General features: G+C 42.2%; 1 protein-coding gene across 1 annotated transcript; it reads right to left on the bottom strand.

Annotated features, from left to right (window-relative positions):
• Positions 1-6497: 6497 nt before the first annotated feature.
• On the bottom strand, positions 6498-7595 carry LOC131613728 (uncharacterized). Its single transcript, XM_058885375.1, has one exon. It carries the CDS (start codon positions 7593-7595, stop codon positions 6498-6500), a length of 1098 nt encoding a protein of 365 aa, XP_058741358.1.
• Positions 7596-17380: the final 9785 nt, after the last annotated feature.

Raw genomic sequence — 17380 nt, 5'->3', positions numbered from 1 at the left:
GACCAATGCAGAATCCCCATAAACCTCAAGGATCTTGATCCTCATATCAATGGCTGCTTCGAGGCCCATTATGCAAGCTTCGTACTCTGCGACATTGTTTGTGCAATCAAAGCATATTCTAGCTGTGAAAGGGATGTGAGTTTGACGAGGAGAAGTCAAAACTGCCCCAATACCATGGCCCATAGCATTCGATGCACCGTCGAACGTGAGAGTCCATCGCTCTCCTGGTTCGGGTCCTTCATTATCATCCAGTTTCATGATATCTTCATCAGGAAAGTCAAACTTCATTGACTGATACTCTTCTAATGGCTGATGAGCCAGATGATCTGCAAGGACACTTCCTTTGATGGCCTTCTGTGTGACATACTGGATGTCGTATTCTGATAAAAGCATTTGCCATCGGGCTAGTCTTCCTGTAAGAGCCGGTTTTTCAAAGATGTACTTTATCGGGTCCATTTTGGAGATCAATAGGGTGGTGTGGGTCAGCATATACTGTCTCAGTCGGCGAGCAGCCCATACCAAAGCACAGCAAGTTTTCTCGAGTAGTGAGTAGCGGGATTCACAATCGGTAAACTTTTTGCTCAGGTAATAAATGGCGCACTCTTTTCGACCAGACTCGTCATGTTGGCCCAGCACACACCCCATAGATCCTTCGAGCACAGTTAAGTACATAAGAAGCGGCCTCCCGGGAACCGGAGGCATGAGAATTGGTGGCTCTTGGAGATACTGCTTGATCTTTTCGAAGGCTTCCTGACAACGATCATCCCAACGGATATCTTGATTTTTGCGCAGCAGTTTGAAGATGGGTTCACAAGTGTCAGTGAGATGAGAAATGAACCTGGCTATGTAATTCAATCTTCCAAGGAACCCTCGAACTTCCTTTTCATTCTTCGGTGCTGGCATGTTCTGTATTGCTCTTACTTTATCAGGGTCGACCTCAATCCCTCGTTGGCTCACAATGAATCCAAGTAACTTTCCAGATCGCACTCCAAAAGTGCACTTGTTTGGATTAAGCCTCAACTTGAATTTACGCAAACGAGCAAACAGTTTCTCAAGATATACCAAGTGTTCCTCCTCAGTTTGGGATTTTGCAATCATATCATCGACGTACACCTCAATCTCTTTATGGATCATGTCATGGAAGAGGGTCACCATTGCTCGTTGATATGTTGCACCAGCATTCTTAAGACCAAAAGGCATCACCTTATAACAATACGTACCCCACGGAGTGGTAAAGGTAGTCTTGGTCATATCTTCAGGAGCCATCTTTATTTGATTATAGCCAGAAAAACCATCCATGAAAGAGAACACCGAATACTGAGCAGTGTTGTCGACTAGCACATCAATATGAGGCAGCGGGAAATCATCCTTCGGGCTTGCCCTATTCAAATCTCGGTAGTCAACACACATGCGTACCTTTCCGTCCTTCTTAGGAACAGGTACTATGTTTGCAATCCAAGGAGGATACTCACACACAGATAAGAAACCAGCCTTCAACTGTTTTTCAACTTCTTCCTTGATTTTCAAAGCCATATCAGGTCGTGTTCTTCGTGGTTTTTGCTTTACAGGCGGACATTCTGGTTTGAGCGGTAACCTGTGCATAACTATATCCGTGTCTAAACCAGGCATGTCTTCGTATGACCAGGCGAAGATGTCAACATACTCTCGAAGCAGCTCAATCAACCTTCTCTTTACATCACTTTGCAAAGCAGCCCCTATCTTGACTTCTCTCTTTGCTTCTTCTGTACCGAGGTTGATGATTTCTATGGCTTCTTGATGTGGCTGAATAGATATCTCCTCTTGTCTCAAAAGTCTTGCCAATTCCTCGGGGACATCACAATCTTCCCCACTATCCTCATCAGCTTGGTCAATTGGATTCTCAAAGATATCAAGACGTGGAACTGTAACATTATCATTTTTGATGGAGTTCGAGCCGGATCTGCACGATGGATGATTTATGCCTTAGAATGCTACACATAAAAAGGAAAAAAAGGAAATCTTTGCCATTTTTGAAAAAGTTTTTTAAAGTAAAAACAAGAAAGAAAGAAATGGAACAGTAATTGCATGCGAAGATATGATTTTCATTCAATATTAAACAAATTGAAACAACATGGGGGCCCTTCTTTATACAAGTGGTCAAAATGCTTAGGGCGAAGCACATGACTTATCGAAACAAGAAAATTACATTTCCATAAAAGTGACTCTAGGGATGTCCAAGATAGTCCAATTGTTGAGTTCCTGTCCAGGTGCAGCATGGCAAATGAATCTGGAGAGATCTTCTTCATCATCATCATCCACGGCGAGAACTTGACTTCCAGAACTGGTGCTTGCACTGACGAACACTTGAGAAATGGGGGGAATCACATTCTTTCCAGGAATTATGCTGAGCTGAGTGGAAGAAGATGGTTGATACCCAAGGCCATACTTGTCTCGCTTCTCTTGAACGTCAATCAGCTTGCCCCAGGCACTATGGGGAGTACCAGCTTCTAAGAAAGCCTTAGCATCATTTAAAGACGAGAGGGGCGCTCCGAGTTCCTTCTTATTCTCGACCACAGGGAGTTTGTCAACTGACACAATCTCTAAGGCTTGAAAAGGTGTCTCTTGTATCTCTCCCTCCACTTCAACATAACGGTATGATGCCAGATTATTGACTATCAAATCCTCTTCACCAGTGATCACAACAATCTTGTCATTCACAACAAATTTCAAACACTGATGGAGGGTAGATGTCACAGCTCCAGCAGCATGAATCCAAGGACGACCCAAGAGGCAAGTGTATGAAGGGTTTATATCCATAACGTAGAAGGCAATGTAGAACATGTGAGGACCAATCAAGACAGGCAGATCAATTTCTCCTTCTACGGACCTTCTAGAGCCATCAAATGCTCTAACACTCATAGTGCATGGTCTCATCATAATCCCATCCATACTCAGCTTAAACAAAGTGGCCTTGGGTATCACATTAAGAGAAGAACCTGTATCAATCAGAACTCGAGACAACACAGCATCCAGACACTTGACGGAGATATGCAATGCTTTGTTGTGTGCTCTACCCTCAGGTGGGAGTTCATCATCAGAAAAACCCAAACAATTACCAGCAGCAATGTTGGTCACAACCCCTTCAAACTGGGGCACGGTAATGTCTTGAGTCACGTGAGCGGAAGCCAGAACTTTCATCAGAGCATCACGATGAGCTTCAGAATGTACCAAGAGAGACAAGATGGAGATCTTGGCTTGGGTCTGATCAAGTTGGTCAATCACTTTGTAATCACTTTTCTTAATGATTTTCAAGAGTTGTTCGGCATCTTGGGCATTACGTGTTACAGGAGGATCAACAGCAACTTGCTTTCCTTTTGCTTGTGTACTAGCCTCTTTGTTGGTCTCTTTAGGAGGCGGAGGAGGGGCAGCAAAGATCCGACCACTACGGGTAATGCCACCAGTGCCAATAATATTTGTGATACTCGAAGTACCCACTGGAGGACAGTCAAACTTCTTCCCTCGAATATACACGGCATTATAACTCCAAGGAACAACCTTAGAATCATTCACAGGAGAGGGAACAAGAGACGAGGTTGAAGGAGTCGAAGGAACATTTGGAACCTGAATAACCAACGGAGTCCTCGGAGCCTGAATGACCAAAGGAGTACTCGGAGCATGAATGATCAAAGAAGTGTCCTGAGTTTTTGATATCTCAGCAGGGTAGTAAGGGATCTCTAAAGTAGCCACATCTTCGACAGGAACGACCCTTTCCACCCTAAGAACACCTTCATCCATTAATTCCTGGATTTCTTCTCTCAACCTAGTGCACTCCTCAGGATTAGAAGAACATTGCAAACAGTAGTCATGTAATTCACACAAAACCTTTTGTTGCATAAGATACTCTCTGACAACTGCTAGCGGCATCCTAACCTCATTAACATCATTTACCAGGGTCTGATCATCACATAACTCAATAGCATTGGTCGTACCAGCATGAGGAGGCATAGGATTATTCTGCACATTAGGACCAGCAGGAGCGAACGAGATAAGCTTGTCGTCAAGGAGATCCTGAACCTTCAATTTGAATGCTCTACACTTTTCAATAGTATGGCCTGGAGCCCCTGAATGAAATTCACATCGAGCATTAACATCATAACCAGGAGGGAGAGGACTAGGCGGAGGCCCAAGTTCACGGAGTTATACCAATTGGCCAGCAAGCAACTGAGGGAGTAGTTGGGCATATGACATCGGAACCGGATCAATACGCCTATCTTGGAATCTTGTTCTTTATGGGCCCCTTTGACCTTGAGGCCTAGGGTTTTGTTGACGATTCTGAGGAGCAGCAGCTTGTTGTTGTGGTACGAAAGGCTGTTGGGGTGCCATCCATGGTTGTGGAAGAGCAGCAGCATATGCTTGAGGGACATACGGACCAGGAATAGCATAAGGCATCGGATAATAAGGAGGTGGAACAGCAGAATATGCAGGAGCTCGGCCTTGGTCAACAGAAGCGGTGCTAGTCTCACCTTCCTTCTTCTTCACAAACCCAGAATACGGCTTCTTACCATTACCACTTGAGTTGCTAGGATTAGTAACTCCTTGAATGGTACCAGCTTTGACACAGTTCTCAACCCTCTCACCAATGATGACCACATCCGAAAAGGAAGGAGAAGTATTACTAACCATGTGCTGAAGATACGGCCCTTTCAGAGTTCCCATAAACAGATCAATCAATTCTCGGTCCAATAAGGGAGGTTGAACTCGAGCAGCAAGTTCACGCCATCTCTGGGCGTATTCCTTAAAGGACTCTTCAGATTTCTGTGACATATTCTGCAGCTGGGCACGGCTAGGAGCCATAGCAGTATTGTAGTGGTATTGTTTCAAGAAGGCATCAACAAGTTCTCCCCAAGTACTGACATTAGACCTCTCGAGTTTCATATACCACTCCAACGGGGGTCCAGTGAGACTATCCTGGAAGAAATGCATAAGCAGAGGTTCGTTCTCAGCGTGAGCGGCCATCTTACGGCAGTAGGAACGAATGTGAGTCTCTGGGCAGGTAACTCCCTTGTACTTATCAAAATATGGCACCTTGAACTTCGGGGGAATAACAATCCCAGGTACCAAGCACATAGCAGCAGTGTTAAAACTCGAAGTTTTAGCAACCTCAACGGCCTTAAGACGTTCTTCAAGGGCTTGATACATCTTAGCAGTCTCGGTCAACTCAGCAGTGAGATCATGTTCAAGATCAATAACCTCATGGTGGTCGTCCACTACCTTAAGTGTCTCATTAACAGGAGTCTCTTTAGTTTTCGTCCCTCCGTCGACAGAAGTGGTAGGAACATCCTTGACCAAACTAGCGACGCTCTTTCTGAGTTCATCTTGTCCTTGAACAACGGCATGGAGAGTCTCCATAAGTTGGGCCATTCTTTCCCCCATAACATCCATATCCCTACGGAGGGCAGCTTGATTCTGTTCAAATTGTTCCATGATTCTCTTCTCGTTGTTTCTGGTGCGGTAAGGATGTAAGGAAGTCAGCTTTGTTGTTGAAGCAGAAATCTGTGGCTGAAAGGGAACCCAATTAGTTTCTTGTACAATAACCTGAAAAATGCAATGTGATAATGTGAATGTATGAGTGCATGTGTGCGTATGACGTGATGTGCCATTTTCAGAGTATCCAAGGTTTAATATTGATCCAGAATAGCTAACAATGTGGCAAAAGATAAGTATCAAGAGAAACTAGTTCTTTTTATTCATAACAGAAATTTAAACTTGGGTAAGCCATACATCAACGAGATAGTTCAACAAGGGAAATAAAAGACCCCATCCAACAAGTCTGGTGGTGGTCGAAACATACAGACTCAAACATCAATCCATCTGAATATAAAACAGAGGTCCTCCTTGTCTGAAATGCTCATCGCTCCACTTCTTAGTTTCATCAAACAGTTTCTTGGTTGCTTCTCGATCTCTTCCTTTAAGAAGGCTTTGGATCACCTCATCTTTGCGAAACAAATGCCCATCCAGCTTCTTGCAGCACTCCCTGAGTTCGTCACATCCTTTGCATTCTGGGAGATAATCTTTCTCAGATATGTCCTCCATCATTCGATCTCGGAGCTTGGCATTTTCTTCTGTTAGTCGAGTATTACGAAGGTGACTTCCTTTCAGTTGAGTCTCAATTGCCATTCTTTTAGTGGTCTCTTCTTCCAGTTTCTTTTTCAGATTCTTCACTTCAACTCTAGCATCCCTTTCTATCTTGAGCTTATAAGCTTTCAAGTCTTCTCGGTACTCTTGCTTGAGTTTCTCTTCTGCTTCTTTCATGGCCCTTTTTAGGATCTTTTGGTGATCCTCGACAGTAACAGTAGTATCTCTTTCACCCTTTTCGGTTCTAGCCCTCTTTTGAACTCTAGAAGATCCTCCCTTTAGCATTTTGGCTTCGTGTGTCAACTCAACCTTTTTCTGGTCCACAAGACAATGTTTCGGTTGCGCATCTGACTTCTTTTCGTGCAATTGGGTGCATTCCATATCTACCTGGATACGATTCTCAGCAGGTACAGTGGCAATTGGAATCTTAGGTGGTTGCTCGTACAATGGGTTAACCTTCGGGAAAGGCAACAGGCGATCTTTAACTCTATTTTCAACCCAATCTGTGTAGGCTTGTTTGGCAACGGGATTCTTTTCAACCCAATCTCTTTGTCCAAAGGCTTGTCTTCAAGTGCAAAACCCAACTGACGCAGCGCTATCTTAGGATTATAATTGATGACACCTTTTGTTCCTATGAGAGGAACGTTGTCAAAAGTACCACAACTAGTTATAACTTTCTCCACATCCATTCCAGTGGGACACCAGACAATGTCATTTCCGGTAAGCCCCATGATCCTTTGAGGCCATTTCTGAGTAGAGGTAATGAAGGGACCACTTGCAGGTAGGTGGGACTTAAACCAGGTGTATAACAACGGCAAACAATTTCTTATGGCTCCTCCTTTCCCATATCGAGAGTGAATGGAATAGTACGTATCGGCTAGCAAAGTAGGGATCGGATTCTTATCCACGAAAAGACATATAGCGGCCAGATCAACGAACTTGTGAATGTTAGGGAACATCACGATCCCATAGATCAAAACGGCCAGAAGGGCGTTGAAAGCCTCCCACACCTTTATGTTGGCCAATTCTTGGGCCTTCTCAACCAAGAAACTCATATAGAAACCATGAGTGTTACCATTCTTCTTCCAATTCCCAAGGACGTCTCCTATGCTCAAATAAAGAGCGTTGGCAATGTTGTCCAAATCAGGTTTCTCTGGGACACAAACGAAAGGAACCTTGTGTTGAACCTTGATATTGATAAAGTGAGAGTACTCCTCGAGAGTGGGAGCCAACTGATAGCCTGAGAAGGTGAAACAACGCAAGTCAGGATCATAGAACTGGAGAAGAGTAGATAAACCCCATTCGTCGACGTGTGAGTCCAAAAGAGTCAAGATGTTTCCATAATTCTCAGTGAACACAGTTTTATTATGACCAGTGATCAATCCACCCAATTGCTCCAACTGAATCAAGCCTTCGCGATGGAAACTGTAAGTGTGAGTACGCCTTGTAGCTTCTCTGGTAGCGGTCACGTTGTTAGCCATCCTGGATGAAAGGTAATAGCCTCGGATACCCTGAAAAATGGCATGCATATGAGAAATAATAATATTTTTCTTCTTTTCTTTTTTTTTCTTTCTCTTTTTATTACATCTTTTCTTTTCTTTTCTTTTCTTTTCTTTTCTTCTTTTTTTTTTTGAAAGGTAAACATGCCATGATGTAAATGATGCAATGGAGGTTTCCCCACATAGGAGAAGTGTGTGTGGCCTCTGAATGAGATCGGACGTTGCAGGATCAAAGGTCCGACACCTTTTTGAATACCAGGACAACCAATAGTCACCAACAGAACAGAATAGTCACCAACGGTACCTGTCATGTATATCCCACCCCACTCACAGGTGAATCTAGGTCAAGGTAGGTCAATGGCTTCCAGCGTTATCAGTTCTCCTGAAACACCATCATTGTCGCAAATACATGCCAACAACGGTATCTCATTTGAACCTCGACTGGTCGTGGGTCTCATGATCGCAATCAACAGAACCTGACATTCTGTTGGCGTCATGACTATCCACTCTATCCTAGGTATCCTATGTGTCACTCTGGCCTGGGTATTGGGCCTTTTACCTCATAAAACATCCCACCCAACCTGCAAAACAGAACAGAAGACCCCAAGGAACACATAATATAATCCATATGCATGATGTGCAAACAGAAATAAACATGATATGCAAGCAGAAAAGTAAACATGCAAACATATATACAAGGTATAGACATAAAAAACAAATAAACACCCAGTAAGTAAACAAACAAACGCAGGCTAGGATCGACTCACTAAGGATGGACCAGTAACAGGTCTAGCAACATCCCCAGCAGAGTCGCCAGCCGTCGCACGCTCGCGAAAAATGAACAGAGTCGCCACCAATATATTTATCCCATAAGGGAAAGGAATATCAGAAAACCTAACAAAGGAAAGAACAGGGTCTTGCGACCAGAGAATCAAGGTACGGGAGTCGGTTACGCAAGGGGAAGGTATTAGCACCCCTCGCGCCCATCGTACTCGATGGTATCCACCTATGTTTGTTTCTATCTAAAGGGTGTATAACTATGTCTATGTCTAAATGCGAATGAATGCAAAATGTAGGGAAAATAAAGAATTGTACTCGCACGGGCCCTACGCCGCTGCCTACGTATCCTTTTCAGGAATCAGAGTTACCGTAGCTCGGCTAAAGATTTTCTGTTTGTTTTTGTGTTTTTTAGTTGGGCGGCGTTAACGCTCACGCTCTTGCATAAGGGATCGCCTAGGATGCAACGGAGCGGAGATAACTTGCCCTTAAGAAAAGAAAAAAAGAGATTGGTTTGTGTCTTTTAGGGTAATTCCATGATGACGAGAACCCACTACAAGGTCTCGCATCACTTCCTTACTTTGTTTTAAGTCTGACCATTTATTAGGTTTTTTGAAGTGTTTTTGATTGGTGTTTTTTATGGGGACTTGTTTGTGACTTAGATCATACCAAAAAAGTTTTGTTTTGCATATTTAGAGAACACACATCGAGGCCTACGCCACAATCGTTTCTCTAAACAACGGTTAAGAAATACATCGAGGTTTCACACCTCAATCATTTCTTCTCCGCTAAGTAAAGGAGATACAAAAAGAGTTTTTTATGAATATTTAGAGAACGCACATCGAGGCCTACACCACGATCGTTTCTCTAAACAACGGTTAAGAAATACCTCGAAGCTTCACACTTCAACCATTTCTTCTCCGCTAAGTAGGAAAGAACATACATCGGGGCCTACACCCCAATCATTTCTTTCCTACTATGAAATATAGTAACGGTATGATCTTCATCGATATTTATTAAGTATTTTAAAAGTTGAAAAGAAAATGAGTGCAATAGGGGAACAAACTCTATGTTCTAATCTAAGTGTCGCCTAATTCCTATTTATGTACAAAAGGAATCTAAAATAGGCCAAAAATATGGCCAAGGTCAAGTAACAAAGTCACACAAAAAGTCATATAGAAATCAACATATAAATGGTACAAAAGCAATTCAAACATAAATGCAAAATTCAACTAAAATACTGTCATTTTATGGTGTTTTTATGAAGGAAATTAAATGTCAAAATTAACCTAAAAAACCTACTATTTTTATGAGCTTTATTGGTGTTAAGGGAATTCTAATTCAAGCCTAATTTGTACTAAGAAAACCTAAATTCCAATAAGCATAAACTAGTATTTTTATTGTTTTCTATGTTATTTTCTATTTAAGAAAAAAAATTGAATTAATAAGCAAAAGAATTAAAAGAGAAATCAGTTTTATTATTTGTTTTTTTGTTACAGCAATGGGGTGTAAAAGCAATTAACAGATGAACTAAAAACAGTTAAGCAAAGCTGGGCCTAAAAGATAGGGGGTGGGAGTAGCAAGGCGCCCAAGGCCCAAAATTCAGATGGCGCGTGGTGTTATAGCAAGTGAGGGGTGAGATTCAGAAAATGGCGCAAGGCCCAAACGAGTGGCCCAGCATTGCCACACTCTCTCCTTATTCCATTTTATTGCCTTTATTGTTTCATTTTATTTAGCATGTGATTTACTGAAAGAAAGAAAAACGTGGCACTAAAAGCTAACAAACCAACATCAATTAGTCACATTATTTTAAGTATAATAGGACAAAACGTTAGTCCCAAGCCAGTCACACAATGCCACGCCATCATTCAACCATGTGCTTGCAGCCAAAGCAAAGAAAAATTCATGAGCAGTAACGAATAGGACGTGGACACGTCATGGACGGAGACACCCTCCCATGCACAACACAGACGCCGGAGCTAGGGCTCCGGTCATCTTCCTCGGCCTACTCTCGCCGGAGCTAGCAAAACTCACCCAGAAAACGTGAAACCGGATCCTATCCCACTCGAAAATCCATGCTGAGTTCAAAAATGAGCTTAGTTTTATCTAAAACCTTCTCTAATGTGCTAACCGAACGCGATCTACGAATCCTATCTCTACGAATCTTCATCAAAACACAATTTAATGGCATCGAAACAATCACTACGACACATAGAAACCAGATGTGCAATTCAAACACTCATAAAGCATCATCTCATACAACTGAAATCATCTCAAAGATCCAAAGATTGAATACAAATACGTATGACTATATGGCATGTTATCTATTATGCTGAATGAGGTTGTGAGGCTTACTTGTTTTGAGATCTTGCAACAAAAGCAGGTAGAAACTTCACAAATCTGAGCCTTCAATGTTGATGATGCCTACACTTGGAGCGAACCTCTCGCGTAGAGCTTTGACTGAGGAATGAACTCGTGTTAGTTTGCAGCATGATGAATCTTGTATCGGTAGTGAAGATCCACGAATCTTGGAAGCGACATGATGATGATGATGAATCTAGAAGTGGAGCTTCGATTCGGAGAAAATGGCGATGAAAGTTCTTGAGATTGATTGGTGAGGATGATTCGGTGATGGCGAGAGTTGTTGCGGTGGCAGAGGAGAGTTGTTATGGTGGTGAAGGAGAGTTGTTACGACGGTGAAGGAGGGTTGTTACGGCGGTGAAGGAGGTGGTTGAAGGTTGTTAAACAATGGTGGTGGAGAGTTTGTTGTGGTGGTGGTTGCGAAACGGTTATGGTTGCCGGAGTTTGTTATGGTGGTTGAGGGTGGAGAGAGAGAGCACGAGGGAGAGAATGAAGAGAGGAAAAAAAAAGAGAGAGTGAGAAGAGAAACTGAAGTGTAAAAAATGGAAGTGTGTTGTGTGAATTGTGAAGAGCTTTATCTTTTTATATGGTGAGGTTACATAGAAGTTATTGTGTGGTGTTGTGCAGGGTATCCTTTTCTACACCAAACTTAGAGAACAAGTATGGCATATGAGGCAAGTTCACTACGTGCTTTCTGAGTTCAGTGATGCTGCATGGCCCTCTTGCGTAATGTTGTGATGACATGCATACCACACATGTTCCTTGCAGTAGTAAACCTTGTGTCAATAATACTTGTGCAACCTACTTTGTATACACATATCTCCCTCCATGAACCACTATTTGCCTCGACTTTAGAATCAATATGGAGAGAGTATTTGATAGAACAAGTTTTGTGTTAATGAAGTCTTGAGTCATGACTTGGAGGTACAATAAAAATGATCCTGAACATGCCATGTCAATGCTGCATTACTATACACGTGCGACCTGCCAAGCCTTAACCAAAACGTGTCTTGGTCGATGCGTGACTTTGAAGCCTTATATCTTGCTCATTACATGTCCATATGACCTGATACATGGCTCAATGGAGAGAACGCATATCAAGGAATAGTATAGTACCGAGCATGATCCATATAAAGACTTATAGGTTCCTAAAAATGACATTCAAAATAGCACACCACGTGTTTGACACAATGCGCGCGTGTGCCTTAAGAATCTGGCCCGGTTTGCCATGCAAGGATAACTCGACGAGGGCGCGACTTTAAATCTTCATAACTGATTCAATATGCCCCCAATTTACTCACTTTTTGTTTTATTGCATAGAGGGCATGGAGGAGAGGAGAATGATACCAAGCTTGCATTCATGGAGCTTTTGTATAGCTCTAAAAGTGGCTCAAGATTTGGCATGCCATGTGTTTGCTGAAATGCCTGGGCATGACCTGGCTTGTGTCTTGGATTGTGACCTGGTTCTAGTAGATTTTCAGTAACTTCAAGCAACTTTAACTCTTCATACAAGCTTCAAATGAAAAAGTGTCCAACTACAAAGTTGTTCTCCTCCATGAGAGGAACAACTTTGATGTTGGGAATTTCTCCAAAAAATGCCATTTGCCACGTGTAAATCAGGGCTGAAGTGGACTGCGCAACTAGATTTCCAATGCCAAAATTTTTCTAAGTATGAAAACTTTCTATTTTGAGATTTTTCTGTTTTTGGCAACTTTTGTCAAACTCCTGATTTTATCCATTCTTTGACTCTTCTTGATTAAAATTTCCACCGAACGTCAATATTCGAATAATTTTCTGATCTTGACCCAAAAGTCAACTGTTCTGATTTTTCCGACTATTGATGAAATTCCTGATTAAATCCCCTCCAATCAATTCCAGTCACTCAAACACCTCCACAAGGTCAGCATGAGAAGTTTTCCACACATAGAAGCCATCCCTGATTAAATGTTGACCAGAAAGTCAACTGGTTGACTTTGGTCAAAGAAACCTTGATTTAAAGAACCAGACGGTTTGCAAAGCTTGCGCTCTTCAATCAATGCCCTGATTTGAAGCAGAGAGACACCCCAATCCAGGAGGACTTTAATGAACATAGAGCCACATGATTCCACCTCTGTTTTCTTATTCTCTGATCAAACTTCTTTACAATGGAGTTTTCTCTTGCTAGCCTTTGATTGGTACCAATGATATGCATGCATGAGTATGATTTATGACCTAAGTGATGTATGTACATGAACGCAAAGCTTAAGCCAGTTAGAAGTAAAGGGGTAGGACAAATTTGGGGTATGACACATATCACCCTCAAACAAGTGGGCAAGTCGAGGTTTCTAACAGGCAAATAAAACAAATTCTAGAAAAAACTGTTAGTGCCTCTCGAAAAGATTGGTCAGTCAAGTTAGACGATGCTCTATGGGCGTACAGAACAGCATACAAGACACCAATAGGTATGTCTCCGTATCAATTGGTGTATGGGAAGGCATGTCACCTACCGCTCGAACTCGAGCACAGAGCGTTTTGGGCCACCAAATTTCTAAATTGTGATTTTCTGAAAGCCGGTGAAGCTCGAACGACGCAACTGCATGAGTTGGAAAAGTTTCGTAATCAAGCATACGAGAATGCCAAAATATACAAGGAACAAACAAAAAAATGGCATGATCAGAGGATTCAGAAAAAGGAACTGCAGGAGGGTCAATTGGTATTGCTGTTTAATTCCCGGTTGAAACTATTCCCCGGAAAGTTAAAGTCACGGTGGTCAAGACCATTTCTGTTTCACAAAGTATTCCCTCATGGAGCAATAGAATTAAAAAATCAACCCAACGGGGATACCTTTGAGGTGAATGGACAGCGGGTGAAGCCTTACTATCAAGGACAAGAAAGTGGGCTGATTGAGAGTGTTCATCTCACAGGATAAGATAACCGACCGTCGAGCCAGGCGATGTTAAACGAAGCGCTTCGTGGGAGGCAACCAACGAATTTTTCCTAATTTAATCGCTTTCATCCTTTTTGTTTTTGTTGTTCGTTGTGTGGTTTTAGTTTTCAGGTTAAGCAAGTTCCAGGGGTGGATTCAAGGACAGGAAAATGAAGGAACAAGTGGAAAGAACAATTTTGTGAAGAAAAAACAGGGGAGCAACACGGGCGGTCGTGTTCTGTAACATGGGCCGTGTTGCCCAATCCATAAAATTGCAAAAAAAGTTGATTGAAAACAGTGGAGCAACACGGGCGGCCGTGTTGGGTAACACGGGCCGTGTTGCACCCACTGGGAACAAAAAATTTTTGAAGAGGATAACAGAGTTGCAACACGGGTGGCCGTGTTGCCTGTGCGAAAAAAAATTTATCAAAAAATTTCAAATTCTGTTTTAATGACCCAGCGGGCCCCACCTATTCCACCTTACCATCAGCCAATCAGAGCCAAGTTTCTGTCATAATACCCTATTTTCTTTTTATTTTATTTTCTCTTTCTCTCATAAACCTTCTTCTTCAACCTCTCTCTTTCACCAAAAACCTAAACCTCCATTACACCTCTTCCCTAAAGCTTCCACCTTCTCCCTCTACACCACTCAATACCCCTATCAACCTTCACAAAAGTTGTTCCACTCCTCATCCTCTTCAACCCTACGGTAAATTTTTCTTCTAATTCATAAATTTATCGTTTTGCATTTTTTTCTTCTTGTAGGTACACATCATGCCACCAAAGAAAAGAACCAACACGGGTAAGCAAGTCGCTGAACCTACGGGCACTCGCAAAAGGCCGGTCCGCCAATCCAACCCGTATGACATTCTCTTTGAGGACCCTAAGCATCACCAAAGATATATGGCTCATGTCAAAAGGAAGCTCATTCCCACCAGGTATATCTGTGAAAACACTATGAATGCCCTAGGCATTAAAACCGAAATTGATAGGTTATTTCATTATGTGGGCATGCTGGAATTTATGTATATGGAGGCACCATCCTATGAACGCCTCACTCTTGAGTTTCTAAGCACAATAGAGTTTAAGTTAGAACGAAAGTGGAATGGGTCTATTAAGTATTTCTTTGGTACTCTTAAGTTCCGCATGTTTAACCAAGCTCATGAGTTAACCGTAGAGGAGTTAGGGGGTGTCCTCGGTTTGCCCATTTATGGACCGGGGGCTGTTCCGGATGAATTCCCGGGACAACAATTTTGGGGCGATATCACAGGATTGGAGGCGTATGTCGCCGCGAGTGCAAAGTCATCATGGATTCAGAATCCATGTATTATCTATGCCCAGAAAGGTCTTGCATATACTGTATTTGGCCGGGGTGATAGTCATGGCGTTGCGACCATGAGGGAACTCTTTTTGCTCTATGCAATGCTTCATCGTGATGTGCTTAATGCCGCCGCTTTCGTGGCTGATTTTCTAGGCAAGGTAGGTCGTGCCTCGTCGGGTGGAATTTCTGGGGGTGGTCTTATCACCCAAGATGCGGTTCATTTTGGTTACAAAGAATTATTTGACACTGACACTCCTATTGTAGGTAAAACTAAGATTGATATGGAATCTCTTATTCATCAATCCATGATTACTATTTCTAATGGTGGCTATTGGTTGACCAGCAGAAGTCGATTCTTGTTTAAATTACCTGACCCGGCAAAAGCCAACACGTCTAATCGTGCTAACTGGCTCTACACTAATGTCGCTCCAGAAGGAGACGATCATGATGTTGATTTTGATGCAGGTAATCAAGGAGACGGCAAAGACCCAACTCAGCATTAGTTCCCACAGGAGCCCTCTCATTTTAACACCTATGGTTCAGGATCCTCTTTTATGGCTCCGAATCAATGGGAATGGGTCAAATCTAAAATTGGGCATCTGCGAACTGAGCAAACCCGGCAGGGAGAAGAGAAGACCCGTCAAGGAATTATGTTCACTGATATGCACGAGATGATGCAACGTTTGATGTTACGGTTTCCACCCCCTCCTCAGTAGGTCCGGTATGTACCTCTCATGCTTGTACAAAAACATTGCGGACAATGTTTCGTTCAGGCGTGGGGGGAGTTCTTTTTATCGCTTTCAGTATTTTCTTTTTATTTTTATATTGATCTCGTATCTCTTTTAAATTTGTCAGTACTTTATGATAGTTTGTGTGTTAGCTATGACATGTCAGTGCAGGATGCTGAAATTGTTAGCAGGACAAGTGATGAGAATTTGAGATAGTGAACCAAATCGCACCTCGCAGTGGTGAAAGGAACCCCCAAAAAGTTGGTACTGTTGACTTCAATGATCGGACGCACTTTCAAGAATTTGACCCAACGATAGACTTGCAGACTCGGAGAGGTGATAAAGTTGTACCAAGCAAGAAGTGTTTTCGGACCCTGTGATCTTGACCAAACATGGTGAGGATTATTAAAAGCCAAATACAAAATCATCATGAGAGTTGTCAGGTATGCCATCGTCACTCTTGATTTGTGTAAGTGTTTGTTGAAATTTCTAATGCACATGTTTACACACTGAGGCACTTGTTTGTTTTACACCTGAGCCTTTCAAGCCAACCTTTTCACGCTATCCCTTGTTAACCCCGTTTGAGCCATACAGCCTTTTATTTGTTTATTACATGCATGAATTAACCAATAACCCAAACACTTCCTTACCCTGCTTAGATAAGAGTTGTTATTGTTGCAAGCTGTGAAACAATTTAAGTTTGGGGTCGGTGCACCGAAATCAGAAGAATAGGTAAGTGCAAAAGAACCAAAAAGAAAGAAAAAAAAAAGAGAAAAAGAAATGATAAATACAAAAAGGGGCACTTACCTATAGGAGAAATTGATCTGATACTAAAGATGCGAAAGAAAAGAGATATTCAAAGAAATACATGAGTAGTCAGTCAAAGATCTTAAGAAACGGTGTCCGACATTTGTGATTGTGAACTTCATACTAACACAGTGAGCGAGATAATAACTCTGATTCGAAGCCAAAAGCCACTAGTTCTCCCGTTTGTTTGTTCATCCCACCTTGTCCCTTAGCCCCGTTACAACCTTAAAAGACCTCAAAAAGTGTGTCGTGTGCGAATGAGATGAAGATAAATGTTATACAAATCTATGAGTTGACAGTGCATGCCTTGATCATTGAGTGCAGACACTTTAACCTGAGAGTTTTGTTGAGAGTATGAATAAGCTTACAGGTAAAGAGACACCGCAATGTGGAAGTATAATTGAATCACTATATTCGAGGAAGAAGGAAATCATTGAAAGTTCAAGAAAAGGGAAGTGCGAAAAATCTCAGCAGTACTGTGGTTAGATATCTGTGAATAATTTGGGGGGTCCTTACTTGTTTCTCGAGCATCGCTTGAGGACAAGCGATGAAATAAGTTTGGGGTTGTGATCGGTCACGATTCTCACTATGTTTTTGTCACTTTCCTGACGGTAATCCAAGTATTTTGCACTGCTTAATGTCATAGTGTAGTCTTTTTAATCTGTTTAATTAATTATGTTAGTGTTTGCAAGTTTTATCCGTTTGTTAGTTTTCGAGTTTATTTTCCCATTTTATGTGCTGGTTTGGTTGTTTAATGATATTTTAGATCTAGGAGATTCTTCACTCGACCCAGTGCAAGAAATGTCGGAGGTAAAGAGCAAGACAAAGAAGAAAGGATAAAATCAGTGGTGCAACACGGGCGCCCGTG

This window comes from Vicia villosa, linkage group LG6 (genome assembly GCF_029867415.1).
Source record: "Vicia villosa cultivar HV-30 ecotype Madison, WI linkage group LG6, Vvil1.0, whole genome shotgun sequence".
NCBI lineage: Eukaryota > Viridiplantae > Streptophyta > Magnoliopsida > Fabales > Fabaceae > Vicia > Vicia villosa.
This window is presented reverse-complemented; position numbering and strand designations above follow the sequence as displayed.

What these genes read in the sequence shown, in the direction of transcription:
- LOC131613728 (XM_058885375.1), bottom strand. Translation starts at nt 7,595, where the DNA reads ATGGCTAACAACGTGACCGCTACCAGAGAAGCTACAAGGCGTACTCAC.